Here is a 21,222-nt window from a genome sequence, read left to right as displayed (position 1 = left end):
TCATCTTTACACCAAACACAATTAGCAATGGTTGGCTCAGGCATCTCCGTGGAAGTAACTGGAAAAGGAGCCTCCTCTGGGTAAATGAGAAGGACTGGACACATCTGCCAGGCTGTTGTTGGCTCTTTGTCAGTTTCTGTGTTTTTTGATGGGCACAGACTGGAGCAGATATAATTGTCTTGAATATGTGTATGACAATTAAACATATTTTCTGCTTGGCAGAAGATTTGCATCTTGTCTTTGGAAAACTATGTGAAGTTTCCAACTTGTAATACTTTGCACTTACGAAAAATCTGGAAGCACAGAAAACACCATAAGAAAACTGTGAGAATGAAAAAGAAAATTAACCTTTCTTCTGCCTGTTTCTTTGCAATCCCAGTGATTTCAGATGGATGCAGTCGGACACATAATAGAATGGAAATTTGCTGTATTTACAGTGAACAGCTTATCTTTTCCTCTCTTCAAGTATAACATCTTCTATGGAAATATCTGAGAATGTGCAATAGTAGGTCACGTCTTACTGAGCTCTTTACTGTAGTTAAACTCCTCCCTTCACTCTTCTTTCCATAAAAACACAGCCTTCTCAGCTACATTTTACTGATGTTTAGAAACTTCTCCAGAACCCTGTTGGTTTTATTTCTGTTCCATTTTATTGCACTTTTCCATGAAGAATGCTATTATTTTAAGTACCTGAAGGCCTAAGCCAAGAAAATGTTCGCTTTTGCTCCACTGAGCAGAATAAGCAATGTGAACAGTCAGTTGGTTCTGTTTGGATTAAATAGATTTTAGAGCAAAGTTCCAAGGGAGGTAGGTGTGGGCTGAAAAACAGTAAAGGAGATGACTCTTGTGCACTTATGGTATAGGTATGTCATCCTAGAAGAAATCAAATGCGTCATCAAAATGGAAGGTGAAGTTCCCTTGGTCCTAAGGAATACTGTGTGAGCATTCTTATGAAACACGGGAGAATGTGTTTCATTCTTAAATGAAACAAGGGAACATTGCCATTTCTTAAATACAAATAGCAGCAGGATCCTAGTCAAATTGTAGGATCCTGTTCTATTGTTTTGAAAAGAATGTCCACTTTTGATTGAAAGAAGTTAAGTGAAATGGTGGCAAAGTCCTTTCACACATAATCTTATCATTTCCTACCAGAAACACAAAGCTAAATAACATTCCTACTAGTCAGTTATTATACCAGATATGATATGTGTGGGCTGGACTGCTTTGCACTGCTTCTGAGCAAGCACAGTTCTCCCTAAGTGCGGTTCATTAGTCTAGTGCACAAGACCATGGCCTGTGAAACAGGAAACACCATTATAGAATAAACAGAGCTAGTCTCAGGTTAATAGAAAGGAAGCAGCAATTTCAGTCAGAGTTTCCATGGTTACCTTTCATCCACATCAAGGGCCTGCAGGTTGCACCCCGGGACTTTAGCCAGCTCACTAATAATATCACTGTAGCCTGAAGCAGCAGCAATGTGCATACATGTTTTGCCATTCTCATCATCGTAGTTTATTATTGATGATCCCTGGTAGTGGTCTAGAATGATGGAACACAGAACCCTGTTGCCACTCTGGGAGGAAGTTCAGAGAAGAAAAGCATTTTATGATGGAGCTTACACCAAACTGCATTTTCTCTGCTAGAAAAGGCTAAATACAATAATGGTATTTTGTTTTGCGTATACCAGACTCCCCAGGTATGAAAGCCAAAAGCTTCCGATCTGCTGCTGGGAACTGAGTTTGAGTTATGAATTTCCTAGAACACTTTGAACACTGCAAAAATAATAAATAATGTACCACTACAAACATCTCCAAAAGTTACAGAGTGTAAATTACTCAACAACTTTCTCAGAAATAACTTTGGGTTTTTTGCTGTTTTGCTAAGCCAGAGTCCAGAAAGATACAAGCCTAAGGACCTCAGAAGACCAACCCAATTCTGTAAGCCTGTCCAGCTACACCTAGAAAAGCCATGTCAAATATTTGCTCAAGTGGTTCTTGAAAATTTTCTTAGCTAGTATGCTCTAGTACCTTAATAGTAAGTTGAAATTGTTCTCTAGCTTGCAAATGAAACTGAACATTTTATATGCTAACTTGGTGGAAACAGAGAGAAAGAATCTGTGATTTTTTTCTGTAACAACAGAGAAGCACACAGCTGGAGATGTCTTACTAGACTACCAAATTCAATCCCTGTGATCACTAGCAGCTATGTTACATCACCCATTTCATAGACTTACTGTGTCCAATAAAAGCAGTTAGTTTTTTTTTTGTCCCCATTACTCCCAGAGGAAGTCAGCTCAAGAACTTGTTTGCTTTAATGATTAATATCTCTAATTTGTATACATACCCATGTCTGATTTATGTCATTTTGGTTCTATGCCAGCATTACTATTTAGATTAAATACTTCTTTACCTGGTATGTGTTCTTCAGATCTATTTATAGACAATCTTCATATTGTTTCTGAGCAGTTCTCTTGTTGCTCTAATTAATCAAGGCCTTTTAAGTTTTCCATGTAAAATGCACTTTTTATTTCTGTCATCAACCTACTAACCATTCTCCTTTTATGTTTTAGTTGTGTATCCTTGGAGAGGGATGAATAAAATTGTATGTACTTGTGCATAGTAGTGGAGACCTCATAGCAGCCTTCCAGTATCTGAAGGGGGCCTACAAGGATGCTGGAGAGGGACTGTAGCGATAAGACAAGGGGTAATGGGTTTGAACTTGAACAGGGGAAGCTCAGGTTAGATGTAAGGAAGAAATTCTTTACTGTTAGGGTTGTGAGGCACTGGAACAGGTTGCCAAAAGGTGTGGTAAATGCTCCATCCTTGCCAGTGTTCAAGGCCAGGCTGGACAGAGCCTTAGGTGACATGGTCTAGGGGAAGGTGTCCCTGCCCATGGCAGGGAGGTTGGAAGTAAGTGATCTTAAAGTCTTTTCTATACCTAACCATTATATGATTCTATGATAGACGTTTTTGCTAGGTCTTTGTACAGTGACACTAGCTCTTCCCTATTTGTGTTAGAAATACCTCTTTTGGTATGTCACAGAAGAGCATTTGCCTAATTCACAGCTGTGTCTCATTAGAAGCTACTAGTAATTTTGGAATAACTCTTTACAACTCAGTACTTCTCTCTCTTCCGTAATTGTTTCCAAACAGTTTCTAGTTTCTGGGAGAACCTTCTGTTATTAGTGCCCAAATGAATGACTTAAATTTTTTATCCTATGCATTTTTTTCCCATTTGTATTACTCTAGATTTGAAGGTACTCCATTTTCCACTGTATGATATCCCTATTCCTTTCTGTTAATGTCTTCCAGTTTTTTTGCTTTGGCAGATTTCATCAGAAAGTCTCTGTATTTTGTGCCACGTTATCACGAAAATATTAACCAAGATTGATTCTGCACCTTATTCCTGAAAGTAATTTCTTTTCAGGCATTATTGAACATTCAGTTATTACTCTTGACTTCTTGATTTTGAGATACAAGTTCTTTTGCTTCTCCATACTTTTGCTTATTATTTTGTAAGGTGTCTACTTATTCTAAATATGTCTTTCAAGATGGAGAGACATCCATTATATCTCAAGTCTTTTCTACACACTTTTCTCCTCCGCTTTTGGGACAGAGATATCTACTACATATTGCACCATTGGCAGGATACAATCCAGGTCCCTGGAACCTGGTGGTCCCAGTGATTCTCAGTCCCACAATTTACTGAAATATGTCCCTCTGAAATAAGGAATTTTGTCTTGTATATATTATTTTCAGTCAGCTGTTTAATTTATAGTCTACTCATGATCATGCCATCCAAGCTTGTTTTCTATGACCAGGCATTTTATAATACCCTTATTAATCACATTAAAATTGTTAATAATTAATAGTTGCTTGAATATCTAATGAAAAAAGGGTGTTGATCAACATTTTGAAGAATACCAATGTCCTATGAATAATGGTTTTATTCTCCAGTCCTTACACCAGATGTCCTCCATACTAGCATAATTCTGGTTAGAGATATAAATCCCTGGTCGCATTCAAGGCTAACTGAATCTAAAAGTCTATTATATACTGCTAGTACTACCACAATAGATATCTATCTATTGCCATCCTTCTCCAACCTATTTTGGTTAGAAAAGAATAAAATTAGTAATATGCATTTCCTTAGTATTTCTGTATTTGTGTTCTAATGATACTACTGTTCTAATCTTATGCTATCTTGCTAAATCCAAATTTCACATCTGCACCTACAGTTTCAGTCCCCCAGTGTTTTTGCACAACACCTAGTATTTGCGTAAGAAATTTCCCACTGTTCTTACTGGCATTTTATACATTTACAGACAGTTCTGTCTCCCACTAATCTTCCACTTTCTAGACTAAACAAACCATTTCAACCTCTCTTCATCAGTCAGGTTTTTCAACCCACTTATACTTGGTTCTTTTGGCCTCTTTCCAGTTTGTCTACAGCTTTCTTCAACTATGGCATCCCAAACAGTACAATTATCCAGCTGAGGTTTCTCTCCTGACACAGAAAATGACATTGCTACTTCCTGTAGCCCACATATATGGTGCTTCTGTTAATATGTCCCAGAATGATAGTTTGATTTGTATCGACATTGTAAATTAAACCTCTACTCGCTTTTTAATCCACTACTCTTAATTTTGTGCAAACAGCTTCAGTCTTTCACTGTTCTACTTTACACTGTGCTACTCTATGAATTGCAGTTCAATCCTAAAATTTATCAAAATAATTTTGAATATCATCCTAACCCATGAAGTACTCAGTGTCCCTCTAATTTGGTTCTAGATGTAGGTTATATGCATATTCTCATATTCTGTATTTTATCATCTTATTATGGAACAAATAAAAGCATTCTTATGATAAATCCCTAGTTAGACTCTCTATGAGATGTCCACATCCAAAGGTTATTTGAACTGTTCTGAATGTGTCTGATAGAGAATATAGGAGTGTGAACAATCATATAGTGATTCATATATATAATCCCAGTCTCTGGGTTGATTTTGATTGCATTACTCCTTATTCTTCCCCACTGGGGCGTTGGACTATCTTTGGACTGAGTTCTGAGTCCATTATAGAAGATTGTATTTTTACAAATTGTGCTGTTCACATCATTCAGTGTGCTCAAAATAGTATGTACTGCTCAAAACAGAAAGAGACAAAGAATTGGACTTTCTATGATCACTCTATTCACCACCTGCTTAAGAAAGGTTCTATGCTGTGTGATGAATTTTATTTTGTTGGCACTCTGCCAGTATTTCTATGTTTTACTACATGGTATTAGAGTGATTAATTGACATTCAAACTATAGCCTTACTATATCCAATAGCCTCTTATCTGAGGAAGCAAGAATTGCTTTGAATATGGCTGTTAAATTTCTGTCCTGTTTTAACAATATTTGATTCTTCTGCTGAAGGAGATCTCCGGCCAACTGTTCTGTGGTTTTCCAGCTCTCTCTTCTTAGGAATGCCTTCTTATCTTTACATTCATCTTGGTTTGGTTTTTTTAAGTTGCACACAAAATTCTCCTAAAATGCTTACGCTGCCCTTATTCCTAGATTGATAGCTTTGAGCTGAGGTCACCAAAAATATAGGCTTTCTGTGGTAAATTTACCATGAACCACTCTACTATTGTTAGAGCAGAGGATGTTCAGTGGTAAATTTACCATAGGAAAATTATATGTTTTTGTAACCTTACTCTATGTATCCCTACATTTCATCTTTGCTTTTTGTATTCAAATTCCTCTCACCAATGTTCTCAGAGATTATTAGTTATTTTGCTGTGTGTTTCTATATAATTCTGCAGGGCTCCCCACTCAGTTTTATTTACACTTTTTTCCCATCTCACTCCTTTAGCTCCTTCCACCCAGTATTCATTTTTGTAAGTGAAATTTTCTTTATTAGATCACCCATCTAAATTAGACTGACTTACTTCATTAAGGAGAAATGTCCTAAAGCCTCAAGCTGGGAGACCTTGAAAGGCAAGCTGTCATTGTGCTTTATGCAAGATTTTGTCTGAGGTTTGTGTCTTCTCCAGACTGTGGCAAACATTCAGTAACAGGGTCATTAGTGAATTTGTTGTTAGCTCTTAACTTTGACTTCATTACAACTCCATTTTTGTCAGGTTTGTTAATAAAAAGCCCAGCTCCTGATAGGTGCATCTCTCAGTACTTTCAAAACAAGAAAATAATTCTTCACGAAGTATTCACTGAATCAGGTGCCATAAGGAGAATTATGAATGTTTGGTGCACTTTTATGGTTTCAGTACATTTTTTACCTGTTTCTACCCAATTTATCCTCGTTGTTATGGCCATTGTTCTTATACTTCTGCCATTCTGATATGCAGAACGGTAATTTTACTTAGAAAGTTTATTGTCACTTGTGCAGTATTCTGCTATAACACTGCATTTTGTTTTGCCAGGTCTTCAACTGTACATAATACAATATTTTCTTTGTTCACTGCACTGTATAGAGGGTTATTTTTCCCACCTTGTCAGAATACTCTAACAAGCTACAGATTTCGATGTCAAGGAGAAGAACCATGTGAAGGGAGTCTGCTAAGCTGGCTTGTGGCTACCAGTAATGTAGAGGTGGGAGGAGGAGTGGGACAGACTATAGACCACTTAACTGTTTTCAGGAAACCCTGACAAAGTACTTTTCTTCCAAGTGAATGCCTCCAGAGGTTATGTGGTTAGGTATTATTAGTTCTCCTATACTTTCTGTCTGTTTGTATTAGTGTGCAGTTTAAAACCTTCCTGTATCTATAGCCAGCTTTGCTGAATGGAAATTCCCCACTAGCAGCTCTTGACATTTCTTCTTATTATTAGCATTGAAGGCTAAATTAAGGCCGTCTGTGTTCCCTGTCCTTCTATACCCTCCCTTTTCAATCCCACGCCTTTCTCTTTGTTGTCTTTCTGCTCTGACACTGAAGGGCTTGACATTTTAAACATTATTTCACATCTCTGTCTCATTGTAGGTGAAGAGTCTTCCCTTTCAAACACAGCGAATGCCAATCTCAAGAGCAGGGACATGCTGCAGCACCTCTAGTCTGCCATAAACACAGCACATTGAGAAATGCCCATAAATATTGCAACCTGGGTTGCTGAAGGGTTTTGCACACATGGAAGCTTTCTCCCATTTTTAAGGACATTCAGCATCCCTCTCTGTACTCCAGACTAGGGAAAGCTGAGGAGTGGAAGCATGTTCACTCTACGTGTACTGCTGCCCTGCCCTGGCTGCCAGATGGCTATGCTGGCAGTGCAGATGCAGTGCACAAATTCAGAGCACCCTGTGGTTTCTCTGCTCTCAGGGGACAGAGGTCACTGGGCCCTATGCTGAGCAAAGGAACAATCCATAATGCCATCTTCAGCTTTCCTTCTGCCAGGAAACTTGCCAGGAGTTGCCTGGATGCAGCCCAGGCCCTTCACAGGGTGTGTTTCTGATGGCAAACCAATATAAATTAACAACAACTCTACTGACGCCACTGTAGTTACACTGGTGAGACTCAGCCAGCTTAGAGAGAAGCTCATAATTCTCCTAACCCTAGTACTTCAACCTCAGACACCCACTGAGACAGGTCTCTTGCAGACTCAGGAGTGACCCAGCTTGGCTTGACTTTGTGGTACTCTTGGAAAGAGATCGTGTTGCTGTGCTACAGGATACTTTGTCCTGTGGTCCTCAGAGCACTGCTGCCTCTGGTACAGCTAGGAGACACGGTGTTTTTAAAATACTTACCCTCTCAACAGCCTTAGTGGATGTTGGAAAAAGCTACCAACTGACAAAGGCAGTCAGGGAGGCATGCCTCTATAGTTATCACATATTCCTCCCTCTCCTACCCTCTCTTTGCTCAAACTAGAAACTGCATGAAATACTGGCCAATTCTCTGAGAATGAGTTTCACTTGTAGTCTTCTATAATAAGTGCGTGATTTACTGTCTAAATGACTATGGCTATGACTAATATTACTTGGCAGCTTTCTCCTGCTAGTACGTTGTCGTGAGGGCTAATTTGTCCGGATGAGCTGTTTACGTGCTTTGAATAAGAGGTCATTTTTTATTCTGCAGGAGAATAAGGATTTTTTTCTTTACTACTAGCAGAGAAATTGAAACATTTCTCTTCCAGTACCTTTTTCCAGGCATAGGAGATCAGGACATTTATAGATATGCAAAAAGTGTGATGCATGTACATTACTTGTGTTCTGGCATCCACTTGCAGAGTTACACATAGTCTGTTCTGAGAAGAGGTCTGGTAATTATCCTGTACTTACCTACAGGTTTTCCCCAAGACAAATTTCTACTATGCTCAGTGGGAGTTCTGCAATTGATTTCCTTGGAAATTTGATTTGGCATGAATAATTACATTGTCAACAGCATGTTGACAGTTAATTATTTCAGGTAAAGGCATTTTTTTCTGATGATCTGGTTGTACTGATGAGTTTGTATATCAATACTGCTGTACCCTGTACAAGTCACAGAAGGGGCTTTGGCTTATGAAATGACACAAATGAAACCACAAAAGTAGGTTATAGCTCTTCTGAAAAACTAAGTAGCAAGAGGGAACATTCCTGAGCATCAGAACTTGGCTGTATACAGTAAAATTTTAGAAATCCTCCCTGGCATGGATTTGTATTGGGTCAATTAACACTTTCCCTACCAGTTCCTGTATGTAGTTCAGGAGATAGCTTGAGCTGCAGACCATTTCTAATAAATGGTCTGCATACTGTGACCATCCTGTTTTAGAGAATAAGAGTTTAGCTTAATTAGTTGGTAGGGACACAGGCTGTCCTGTGATAGTGATACCGGGAAATAAAGGGTTAACATTGTGCCTGCTTTCTTAAGCAGTCGCTGTGCTTGGTGAAGCAGAACTGTAGGAGTTAAAGTTGCTAGAATGGTGAAGCAGAATTGTAGGAGTTACAGCTGCTAGGCAGAATTGTAGTAGATAAGATTCACAGCTTAATATTTAAGACATTCTTGTTCAAATAGTATCTTTAGAAAGAAAAGGAACAAAAGATAGCCAGAGTAACAAAATTTGCAAACTTGACAAGTTTCTGCTTTAAGATACATAAAACCGGCTTTTACCGAACCTGAAGTTTGGATAGGAGCCAAAATGAGTCTGCGTGAAAGCAAGAGGTTACTCACTGGGATGAAGAGGAACTACAAGCCTTCATCCTGACGACCCCCTAACAAGCACCACCAGGAGGCACTGCGCAGGCACACCAATGGAATGAGTGCCAGAAAACTAATTATAATACTAGATGGGAATAGGTTTTGCATATGTATTAGGCGTGAAGCAATCTCATGTTTAGGTAATCATTATATGTGTCAAAGGGGGGTGCGCATGCTTTTGGAGGAGCAACCCCCACGCGCCTCAGCGCTGAATAAAGCATACCTACTTTACAACTCTAACGAGTTGTGGAGTCAATCCGTGTATCAATAGTTAGCCTTGATGCCAGACTCAAGGCTAAATCACATTCAATTTTTATAGCTGACATTGTCACAAATGTTTACTGCACTTTTTGGAAGAAGCTTCTGATGGTACTGGAGCAGTTTTATTTCTTACTCAAAGCTATTTGCAAACTCTCTTCTTCCTTGTTTTGCAACTTGACAGCTCACTCTGTATAGAATCTTGCTGCTATGCAAAGAGTGACAGCTGTACCTTTGCTGGAATGACAATATTTATACAACAAAGGGATTTCTTAAGGGTATGCTTGACAAATGCACATAGAACCTATTTTTCATTTGTTTGCTAACAGTCAAAATTGTCTTTAAAGCTTAGTGACATAAATAAAGAAATCACTACTATTTCTTTCAGTTATTTCGAGAAAACTTCATGAAACAAGGAGAAAACAAGTACAGTTTTGCAGAGAAAGAAATCTGCCTGAAACCAACCAGACTGTGAACAGTGCCTAGCAAATACACTTTTTCTGGCCCAACTGAACAACAAACATGTCACATGGACAAACACCCACTAAATTTAAGGAGGTTTTTGGAAGTCTCTCTGAATCCTTCAACAGTAGGCAGCCCTCAAAAAAAAAAACAGGGTGCTGGGCAGAAAGCACACAGATCCCTCAAGGAAGACCCCAGTCCTGAGGCATTGCTGCCTTCCCTGTCCCCTTCCTCTGCCCTGGCTGTGTGGCCAGCTGTGTCCTTGAGGTGCCCAGCGTCAATGAAGAGGTTTGTTCCTAGAGATCCTGACATTTAAGTGTGCTTTCACCTCCCAAATCATTACAGAGGCTGCCACGCTTGCTCAGCCAAACACAAATGGATAATTGCCTACACTTTTCTTTTACGATGTGTTTAAGATATACAAGTATTTTGCTTTCCTCTTAGGAAACAGGGTGCTGAAATAATTGCACTGTTGTGGAGCAAACACGCAGGCTTGTAATTTTTTTAAAACTTTGCACTCCAAATCAACCTATAAAAAATCATCAGCGCAGTTTTGCATGGCGGAATATTATTTTTAATACCTTCATTTTAGTTGCCTTTTTTTTTATCCCTAAGAGTTTGCATTTCTTCACTTGAGAAGAACTCTTTAATGGACTTTTTGTTTATTCTTTAAATGAAAGCTGATATTTTTCCTTAATCATATGACTTTGGAAAACAGAATTTTAAAAAAGAGACAAAGAAATTTCTGGTAAAAATTATTACAACTGGCAAGGCAATGCAGAAAGATGCCCAAACTTCTCAAGCTATTTCCAAGGTACTACTAATTTTATTATGATACAGTAGTATGTATGACAGTGTGTACCATATAGTATGTACTATATTCTACTAGGATTTCAATTACACCATTATCTAGATCTGCTAGAATGGCTTTAAATTTCGTTGCAGTATCAGTGAACTTTTTTTTTTTTTTTGTCACAGAGGTGCGTTTCCTTTTCATTACAGAAATTATTGCTGGTTGAAATGAGAGAAATGTCTCCTGAAATACTTCCAATATAGTCCTATCCGCACCAGATGATAAAAATATGTGTAAAAAGTGTGACATGAGATATTCTCACTCCAAAACAGAATGATCTGTGTCTTTGACACCGCTATAACACATTTGCACTGAAGATGCGAACTTGAGTGGCAGGACGTTTCAGCTTTTCAATAGAGCAGACTTTGGTGCGGGCAAGGTCTGTCTACTTACATGGTTGGGCCTCCACAGCTGCCATTTGTCTGATGGAAGACCAAGTACCAAACATATGGTCTTTGAAACAGCCATTGTGGAACAACTATTTCACAGGAAACATGCCTGAGAATCTGGTTTTGAATGGCAGCCAGGGGATTTTATGTGGTCCTGGTCTGTGTTTCAGCCCAGTGTGCACAAACTGCCTCTTTCCTGCAACAAGTTTCAGTGCCTGGTCTCCCCCTTGATGTATTTTTAAAAATGAAATTTAATGCAGAGCCCTATTCAGCCGAAAAAAGCTCCTGCAGCTGGTACTGCCTGAGCAATGTGAGTCTCTTGTGCCCTGAAGATATTAATACAATACTTAAAGCAAAAATCCCCCCTTTCCAGCAGCCACAGAGGAGACAATTAGACAAAACAATAATCCCACCTAGCAGAGCTGTTGTTCTGCTCTCTATCATAGAAGAGAAAGTCATGCCTGTCCATGGTGTCTCTTTCTTCTGGGTCTAACAGGGCAGCAGAGAGCACCGGCTGAAAATAATTTTTCTTGGCCAAGCCTAAGTAGGAGAAATGGTAACAGACCTGTTCCATGCTCTGGTATTTCAACTACCCCTTCTGGGCCTAGAATATGCAGAAGTATGTGGATGGAAGAAGCAATTTATAAGGCTTCATAGCAGAAATCTGTCAAGAAGGATGTTATTTCCTCTGATTTCTGGGAGTAACTTACAGGGAGAAAGAAAAGGGAATTGTGATGTGCCTCCATCTTAGTCCAAGTGGGTTTTGTGAGGTTTTAATTTCCCCCTTTCTCAAGAGTTATTCTGCATATTTGTGACAGAAAAGTGGAAGTGGGAGTTAATCCTGCAATTACATTAATGAGGTTTACAAAATACAGAATCAGGGAGAGATTAAGGTATGAGAGGAACTCTGAAGGTCATGATATGAAGGTGATTCCCTATTGTCTTTCTGTCTGAGAGAAAGCTTATTCCCAGAACTCTGATCCAGACCACTGCATAGCCTGTAGGAGCTTGCATGAGTTTCAGAGATTTCCCACTGGAAGCAGCCTGCACTGGAATATGCCTAGTCAAAATGAAGAACAGGTTTTAGAGTAGATACGTTTAGTCTCCCAAGGCAAAATAACAGGGGATGTAGTTGAGTTTCAGACTGATTGGGGTCAAAGAATAACAAAACTAATGTTGAAACAATACCAGTTGCAGAGGCCAAAATATACCCCTGCTTAAGAAAAACAAAAGTCGAGCCTATTGTACAAGAACCATCTGTGTGAGGTCATGGTCGAAGGAAACAGATTATTTGTTCTAGGTGTCCTTGCTCATTTACAAATATAACATGTGGCAGTTCAGAGCTTTTAAACTTCTTTGTTGACACATTTTTTAAGACAAGTGAACTTAGACCAAAAGGTAAGGATGCAAATATTTAGTCATTGTAGGCAAATGTTACTGGATTTTTATGCAAGTTCTATTTCTGGTTATCTGTTGTGCAGGTGTTTTGAACACTGATACCAGAACTTGCTATGGCAAGTGAGCAAGTAAAAACATATTTATATAATTTCATCTGGGAAGTTTTCTGCAGTAAAGTTTGAGAATAACTTAGTAAATTTGGCTATATTTTATACCCCTTACTACCAATTGCCACATTAATGTGGTATTTAATGCCACATTAAACCTGTGTGGTTTTTTTTCTAATTACTGCCTGAGTAATTTTTAGCAATTTGACTTTTTTTTTTTTTCATAGAAGATAGGAACATACAGTTCAACAGGAAATGTGTTTGCTTCCTTGTCTGCCTTAATCTCCAGAGAAGCAGGGCCTCAACCCTTCAGCTAATTATTCTGCAACTACAGCTGTTAAAATACATTTTAACTTGTATTTCCATTATTTTATTCCTAAAGGCCTTTGGCAACAGCATTTGAGCTGCTGATTTCTGCAACCCTGATTTGGTGAAAAAATTTAAGCATGAGTTCAACATGAGGCATACATGTGCTCTCATTGAGATAAATGATAACTTTGTTCAGGGCAACAGAGCCGAGCCTATTTTAAGTATGCCTTACTCTCCAACAAAGGTGTTAGAACCTTGATCTGTGCCCACTGGCAAAATGCTGGGGTTTTAGTAGGCATTCCTCTCATCACTTTTCCCAACTTCACAGCCAAAATAATTGCTTTTGAAGTATTTCAGACACCCAATAGCCAGCTCAGCTCAAGCAACTGCCTGGTGAAACCATGGCCATGGCTCACCTGTACTGCCCAGTGCAGAGCTGTTTTGAGGTCTTTGTCCACCAGAGTGAGGTCTGCTCCCCTGTGCAGCAGAGTCTGGGCGTGCTGGGGCCTGTTGTGGAAAGCAGCCCAGTGGAGTGAAGTCATTCCCTGAAAGCCACAAACCCAAAAGAGGAAATTATTGTCACTCAATAGGACCGTCAAGTCTCTTCTCAAGTCTCTAGATAAGCTAGACAGTTCTGAAACTGTTTGGGACTGATAGACTCTTCCATCTTGCTCTTGATTTGGAATAATTAGTAACAGCTTCTGAATCAGTGGAGTCACAAGGAGGAATCAAGCTTTTTGAAGTTGTACATGGATACAAATGCGAATGTGCTTTTTGTACATGACTGCAGCCTATTCTAAATAATGGGTAGTCAGGACCATGACAGAAGGGGGGGAGGGGGGTACTGCCTTACTACTCAGTTTGTATCCTGTCAGAAAAGCCCATTTTAGACTGGTGTTTGACATGACGCAGTATGGTGTTTTGTTTAGGTCTTATCTTGGATCCAAAATAAATATTATAAGCTAGTATTCTAGCTGGCACTAAAAAATGTCAATAAAAAAGTCACATTATAAACTTGTTATTTTTGTTGTTTGGGGAGAAAACAAAGCAGCTATTGACCTGCATTTACATCCCATCCTAGCTGTGTTCAGTCAGTCTTGGTAGATCAGAGAATTCATGGCATGTATTTCCACTGTCATCACCACTGTTACACATTACATCCATAATATTAAAGATTCTTTGTATACAGTTACTTTTTAAATGTGTTTCCTAAAAACTGCTACTGTTCTGGTGTGGTAGCATAGTACTTTGGACAGGATAGTTCTTTACTATCTCTTATCAGGGAAAATGCATTTCAAGGGTCTTGTCTGGTTTCAAAAATTATAAAAAGCAGAAAATGTGGAGTGGAACATTAAATTAAAACTTGACATAGGACCCCATAAAGCCAACTGGCAACAATGTAGAAGCTATAAGATGTTGGCGCAAACAGTTTATCTGTGCATTAATACTGGAAGTTCTTAGAAGTGATTTTCTAACTAAAAGCTTGAATGCCCTAACAGTAATATCTCTCACTCATTAGGTATTCTAGAGGACTTTTCAAGTCTCCTGATGTCTTAAGTATAGGCGATGACAAAATAGAGCAGTTGAATAAGAGCAGTTTTGGTTTTAGTTAGGGCTTCAGTGTGGGGGGTAGCTTTTGTAAAACCAAAAATGTGGGTAAAATCCTACCCTAACTGAAATTAATGGGAGATCTGCCACTGACATCAGTGGACCGAGGTTTTGACAGAAGAGACTTATTACTGTTGATGGACACTCAGTATCTGAGTGCTGTGAAGTGAGGCTTCACTGAAGTTATTTTCATCTAGGAAACAGGTCCTTACCCCTAGTCTAGGACAGCAGGAAAAATCAGTGAAAGAGAAGAAGCGACAGTGTAGCAAGCCAGATTTCTGTCATCCCCTCTCAGTCTATTGACACGGACAAAATATCCTTGAAAAATCAACTTTCTCTCTGTTTCTACTGTGGTAACCAGCAGTCAGCTGTAACATAGGAGTGTGAGAACTGTGGGTGGGGATCAAAGTTCTCTCTAGTCCAGGAACACAGCTCAGAGAGGTCAGTAGCAGATGCTTATGGAGAAATTATAGGAAACAAGGCTTGACATACAGTCACCTAAAATTTGGTAATCAGACTGAAGACTTCCTATGAAATCCAGACCTCCACAAGCTAATGATGCAAAGAGTAAAATGTAATTATTTTTATTTTTTTTTTAAAACTGCTGCTGGATAATTTCTGTAGGTGTCCCCATCAATTTAGATGTAAAAAAACAGTTAATAATTATTACCTTTCAAACTTGTCCATGAAGTTTATTATGCCATGGATTTATATAATTCCTCTGGCATAGCTGCCAAGGTGAAAATCCTGGTTTTGTTCATTTGTTCTAGTTGTTAGCCTGCCCATGAAAGGAAGCTAATCTACAACTACTGCCATCTTTCTAGTCTTTTTCTGTTGATTTTTATTCTCCTATATTCTTTTTCAGATCACTCCTCCAGCTGACATTCAAGCATAATGCTGTTTCCTGGTTTGTTCTCTATTTCTTTTCTAATAATTTGTACATTCCATGTGTCCTTTTGGAGCAGCCATCTGGGCAAAGAGCATTGAGCTGTTTGTAGCAGCAGTTCACATGTGTGGGCCTGTGCAGTGGGCAATGGCTGTCTAGCCTGCACCCATCCATCTATGCATGGTGATACCACCCTTGACTGGCATCTGTAGATAGGTTACTGTTGGTGAGAGGAAGCATGAGAGTGATATCAGAACTGTCAAAGCTGAAGATCTAGCAGATTATATTAAAGGTGAGACAGCCAAACAAACATTTGTAAATAATAGTGGACATAAAAGGAGAAAACCCAAGAAATGGCTGTGGGAAATAAAGTGTGACACTTGTTTTGCCCAGATTTGAGGCTTATTCAGGGGATGTTTCTTCACATTATCTCACAGGCCTCATAAGTAAACCCACAGAAAGCTGCCGTTGTGGAAAGTATGAAACCTCCAGATGTATTTCTTATTGTTTATGCATTCATGCATTTATTGGGGTGTTTTTCTCAAGTGTAAGATGGGAAAACTGAACTGTTTTATGCCAAAAGAACAGTTCTGTTAGCTGAAATCATTTGTGAGGATCCATATTTCCAGAAAACACGACTGTTCAGGGCTTAGTACTCACACTTGAACTAGTATCTTCTCAGTGCCAAATGCCAGTGAGATGGACTAAAAGTTCCAGACTGCATGTAGCCGTGCATTACAGCAAAAGATTACAGCTTGAAATCATGATCCACAGTTCCATGCAATTCATTAGCAACAAAATTCTATACCAAGACAAAGCATACATCTGGTTTAGGTTGTGAGCAGTGTCACCAAACCGTCCACTGGATAAGGAAGGTTCATAGGAAGGGGATCAATTAACAACTCTGTGGCAGCTCTGGCACAGTGGAGAAGAGGTACATTCTCGAGCAATTGTTAGAGTGAAGAGAAACATATGAAAAGACATCCAGGCTCTCTCTCTTGTTTTGGCTTCTCTATTAGGAGAAGAGAACATTTGGGAAGTTAACACTCATCTATGAATACTGTATATATATATATATATATATATATATATATATATATATATAACACTCATCTATGAATACTGTATATATATATATATATATATATATATATATAGAGGACACAGTTCTTTAAGGACCAGAAGACAGTATAATTTTTTTGTCTCCATGACTGTTCTGTGTAATGTTAGCTTGCCAATATTTTTTCTAATAACAGTAGTTTAATGAGGATGACTGGTAAAGCTGACAGTTTAGTCCAGTGTCTAACTTCAGAAAAATCAAAAGCTATTGACATCTTGGCAAGTTGAGTTAAGAGACTGATTCAATATACTTCATAGTTGGCAGTGTACAGAGAAGGTATATTAACCTAATGGTGAATCACGTATAGTAAGAAAAATGACATAATGCTTTCCAGAGTTCAGCAAAAGCATTCTAGAAATTTTTGTCTAGTGCACAAGTTCATTGTAAAATTGATCCTACAGTGGACTTTTTCTGAGCAGCATGAATTGTATGCCCCCAGAGCCTGAGACTGTGACTTTTAGCACAAAACTCACTCACCTCATTGTCCTGATGATTGATTTCATGAAGATTTGACTTCTGCAGAAGCACGTTCAGAAGCCTGTGGAAGCAATGACATAATCAGTGTGCTGTTGTCCTGACTAAACCTGAAAAAATGACATTTTTTTGAGAAACGAAACATGCAATTTCAAGAAAAATCAGTATTAGTGATAGGCATAGGTCAGAATGTCTGACCTATGACAAGTCTGTGCTTTGTCATATTAGAAAAGACAATAGGACTTTATGGCTTACTGTAACAACAGAAGTTTAATGCTGGGAATTAAAAGCAGATCCCCTAGGAAGAATTCTTGTGCTGATTGCCAGACTGGAATCAAAGTGTGTAACACTATACATGTGTGCAATTTTTGGTAGCTTAGCAATTCATTGTCATACTATTTAATGAAGTTTTTAACAAAGAGAAATGCTAATGACCAGTTTCTAAGAGGATTTTTCACTCTCTTTAACTCTTGGACTAATGTGATGCTGTGTACAAGTTTGTGTGTGTGTACATGCATACTATATATTTACACACACAAACCAACAGTATTTTACAAGGACTTGCAGTTTGTCTGCTGGGATAGGACATTGTTATGATATAAAATATAGCAGTGAATTGATTCACATTTTATAGAATAATAGACCACAAACACTCCTCTCTGGTGGAGGGAACAGTTACAATAAAATAGATTCATGAAATATTATCCAAGTGCAATAATACTTTTAACACTGCATGGATTTTGTTTTTCTTTTCCTTTCATCCCTATGAAGGTGTTCTAAAATAGGTTTGGTGAAGGTGGTTTTGTTTTATAGTAGGATGCTAAGTGTTTGGATCTTGGTAAAGGACCATCCTGTCACAGGCTATAACAAAACCAAATAGCATAGATCCTAACATGGATGTACAGTTCTTATGATTCTGGCAAATGGGAAGATAGATCCTTAGTGGATTCCTAGGTAAGATCGTACTGCAAATCAGTGTCTCATCTGAAGGTGTAAATGTGCTAGAAACCTTCAAAATATGAGCGTGTTTAAAGACATACTGATTTGCAAGGAACCCAAAAGATGATGAAGTGTCAAGAATGAAACTCTGATAGATGTACAGACAATGCACAGATAAATGTGTACAATCATGCATCATTAACGTGCATAGGAGGTAGAAAAAAAATCTTGTACTGCTTTTCATCAGGACAATTTTCAACATCTTCCAGTATGTTTTCTGTATGGAACTTCCTCAAGTGTGTGGATCAGATCAAGTCAAGCATGCTTATTTTCTCCCCAGTAAGGACAACTAGATAATTTAATTTGTTCAAAATAAAGACATTTGCAGTTGCTTAGGGGTGATTTGAGCAATTCTGCAGGTGAAAGTCTTAGTGATTGGTAACCACATCTTCAGGTGCCAGAAATCCAAATTGAATATTTTCCTAATAAGAATATTCCTAAAGGGTGAAGACTGGTCAGACGTCAGTGCTTTGCTAGGACTTCAAATCCATTTGTATATGGATACAAATACTTGTAGAAAAGAGGTGTTACACATCCTTTTCTGAATCATACAGCTGATGGCATAATGGAACCAAACTATAGGAACTCTGAAAAGGATGGTGTTTTAGAATTGCTGCGATTAGCTTGGTAAAAATTTATAAAATGGAAGAGACATTTTGTGGTCATTTGGCACAATGACTCAGAGTCTCAGAAATACAGGTCTTGGTAAAAAAGAATTAGTGAGCAGCAAAGAATTTGGATAACCATAATATGCTGGTAAAACCCATTTATCACACAGTTTTATAATCTGATGCATGGTTCTGTTTAACCCCAGATATCATCAATAAAACTAGTGATGTGAAGGAAATCTCATTCTTTTAGGGTAAAATCTCTGTCAACAGCAAACTTTGGGTCACTTATATCCTTAGAGATTATGGGAACAGAAGTGCTACCACTACAATATGTAGATATTCCACCATGCAGCTGAAATTTCTGTGATACCTGCTCTAAAAGGCATAGACCAGGAATGGATTCTCTGTTTACCTTTCCTCTTAGGCTCTGCAGAACATGCTGAAGCAGGTAAGTCAATTACCAAAACAATACATAAAATGGCTGATCAAGCTTTCAGACTCGGCTGAAAAAGCATTTCATAGCTGGCCACTGCATATACCCTTTGAAAACACCTTTGGTTTCAGAGAGTGACAATGACTGTGGTGGAAAAGCCTCTCCCCTCAGTGCTCCAGGCAAGTCTTCTGGGCCTGGTGCAAGCTCAGTGAGAAGACACAGGAAACGGAATCACAGAACTGGTAAATTGGTCAGTTGGTAAGGTGAGTTGATAATTGGTCAGTTGCTGAGGTGAGTAGCTCGAGAGAGGACTCCTTCAACACCGGAGCTGGGGCGGAGATCAGCGTCCAGGAGCCTCAGCTCAGAGCGCCAAGAGCCACCGCGGGAGCCTCAAGTCCTCGACGGGACCTGCCCAGGAGCCGGCAGCTCAGCTGACAGAGCGAGCAGGGACTCACAGGGGGAGGAGGCAGGAGCAGCGGCACCAGCCCTGACTGGGTAAAAACCTGCCCCAGGGAGCGCGGCGAACAGAGCGGGTCGAGGCGGTTTGCGCGGGCAGGAGAGCGGGATGGTGAGCACTCGGCGTGTGAGCAGGGCCCGGTCCGGGAGCTCTGCTCTGGCTGCCCCGGCGGTGGCCGGCGTAGGCACCCAGACAGAGCCGGTGAGAGGGGAGGCTGCAGTGCAGAGCTCGGGGTGTAGAGAGTGCCTGCACTGGTCTGGTGAGGGGAGGGTGCGCAATGGGCAGGGCTGCACTCGGTGCTCCCTGGTGGAGGTGCTGCTGCAGCAGGGGCTGAGCTGCAGGATGATGTTAATAGACTGCGAGACGTCAGGGAAGCTGAGAGGAAGCAGGAATGCTTGCTCCTGGCCCAAACTGTGCAGGGGCCTCGAGCTTCACCTCTACCTCATGAAGGAAAGAAGGAGGCCGTTAACTTGGGAAGCTGGGAATTAGTGACAAAAAAAAACAACGAAAAACAAACAAACAAAAAAACAACAAAAAAAAAAGGAGGAAAAGGACAATTAAAAGCAAGGGGCTTCCCCCTAAATCCCCTGTCTCCACGCAGAACTGCTTTGCTGTCCTGCAGGGGGCTAATGAGGAAACGCACTCGAGCCAGAAACAGCCAGGCTGATGCCCTGGTAAAGATCTCTGCTGGTGCTGCCAGGAAAAAGCAGCGGGTCGTTATGTAGTAGGGGACTCTACACTGAAAGGGACAGAAGCACTTGTCTGCCGGCCAGACCCCGTCTCAAGGGAGGTGTGTTGCCTACCGGGGGCACGGATCAGGGATGTGGCAGAGAGGCTGCCTGCTCTAGTAAGTCCCACGGACTATTACCCACTCCAGGTGATACATGTGGGTGCTAGGGACATAGATAGTAGTAGCCTGGGGAACATAAAGAAGGACTACAGAGCCCTGGGGGAGGTGGTTAGGGGCTCTGGAGCTCAGGTGGTCTTTTTGTCAATTCTCCAGGATACAGGGGAGGACCTAAAAAAAGCTAGGAGGATTGGCCAGGTTAATAACTGGTTAAAAGAGTGGTGTCATAGTCAGGGATGTGGGTGTCTTGAACGCGGGACCCAAGTTTGTAGGCCAGTTCTAGTGGGGGCTGGTGGAGCTGGTCTGATAAAGAAGGGAAAGAGCAGTTTTGGTAGGAGGCTTGCCAGGCTGGTCAAGGAGGCTTTAAACTAGATGTGCTGGGGGAGGGGGGCATCATTCCATCCCAACACGCCCAGTCAGTTGCCAGAACCTATAATAAATGCTTGGAGCAATGTAGATATAGAAACATAGAATCATAGAATAGTTAGGATTGGAAAGGACCTTAAGATCATCTAGTTCCAACCCCCCTGCCATGGGCAGGGACACCTCACACTAAACCATACCCCCCAAGGCTTCGTCCAACCTGGTCTTGAACGCTGCCAGGGATAGAGCGTTCACAACCTCCCTGGGCAGCCTATTCCAGTGCCTCACCACCCTAACAGGAAAGAATTTCCTCCTTACATCCAATCTAAACTTCCCCTGTTTAAGTTTCAACCCGTTACCCCTTGTCCTATCACTACCTTCTCTTCTCCAGGCTGAACAGCCCCAACTTCCTCAGCCTGTCTTCATACGGGAGGTGCTCCAGTCCCCTGTTCATCCTCGTGGCCCTTCTCTAGACTTGTTCCA

The 21,222-nt window shown here is 40.1% G+C and overlaps 1 protein-coding gene across 2 annotated transcripts in view; it reads right to left on the bottom strand.

Annotated features, from left to right (window-relative positions):
- ANKRD55 (ankyrin repeat domain 55) overlaps nt 1-21,222 on the bottom strand; it is a 45,543-nt gene that overhangs the window by 9,339 nt on the left and 14,982 nt on the right. For both annotated transcript variants that reach the window (XM_061469379.1, XM_061469378.1), the window contains exons 5-7: nt 17,033-17,093; nt 13,358-13,486; nt 1,389-1,573 (exon numbers count right to left, since the gene is read on the bottom strand). In XM_061469379.1, the coding sequence (XP_061325363.1) occupies nt 1,389-1,573; nt 13,358-13,486; nt 17,033-17,093 (375 nt within the window). The remainder of the gene's footprint in view (nt 1-1,388; nt 1,574-13,357; nt 13,487-17,032; nt 17,094-21,222) is intronic.

Source organism: Pezoporus flaviventris, unplaced genomic scaffold (genome assembly GCF_033815535.1).
Source record: "Pezoporus flaviventris isolate CSIRO_AGI_PZ_B2104156 unplaced genomic scaffold, CSIRO_AGI_Pfla_v1 ptg000057l, whole genome shotgun sequence".
Lineage (NCBI taxonomy): Eukaryota > Metazoa > Chordata > Aves > Psittaciformes > Psittacidae > Pezoporus > Pezoporus flaviventris.
This window is presented reverse-complemented; position numbering and strand designations above follow the sequence as displayed.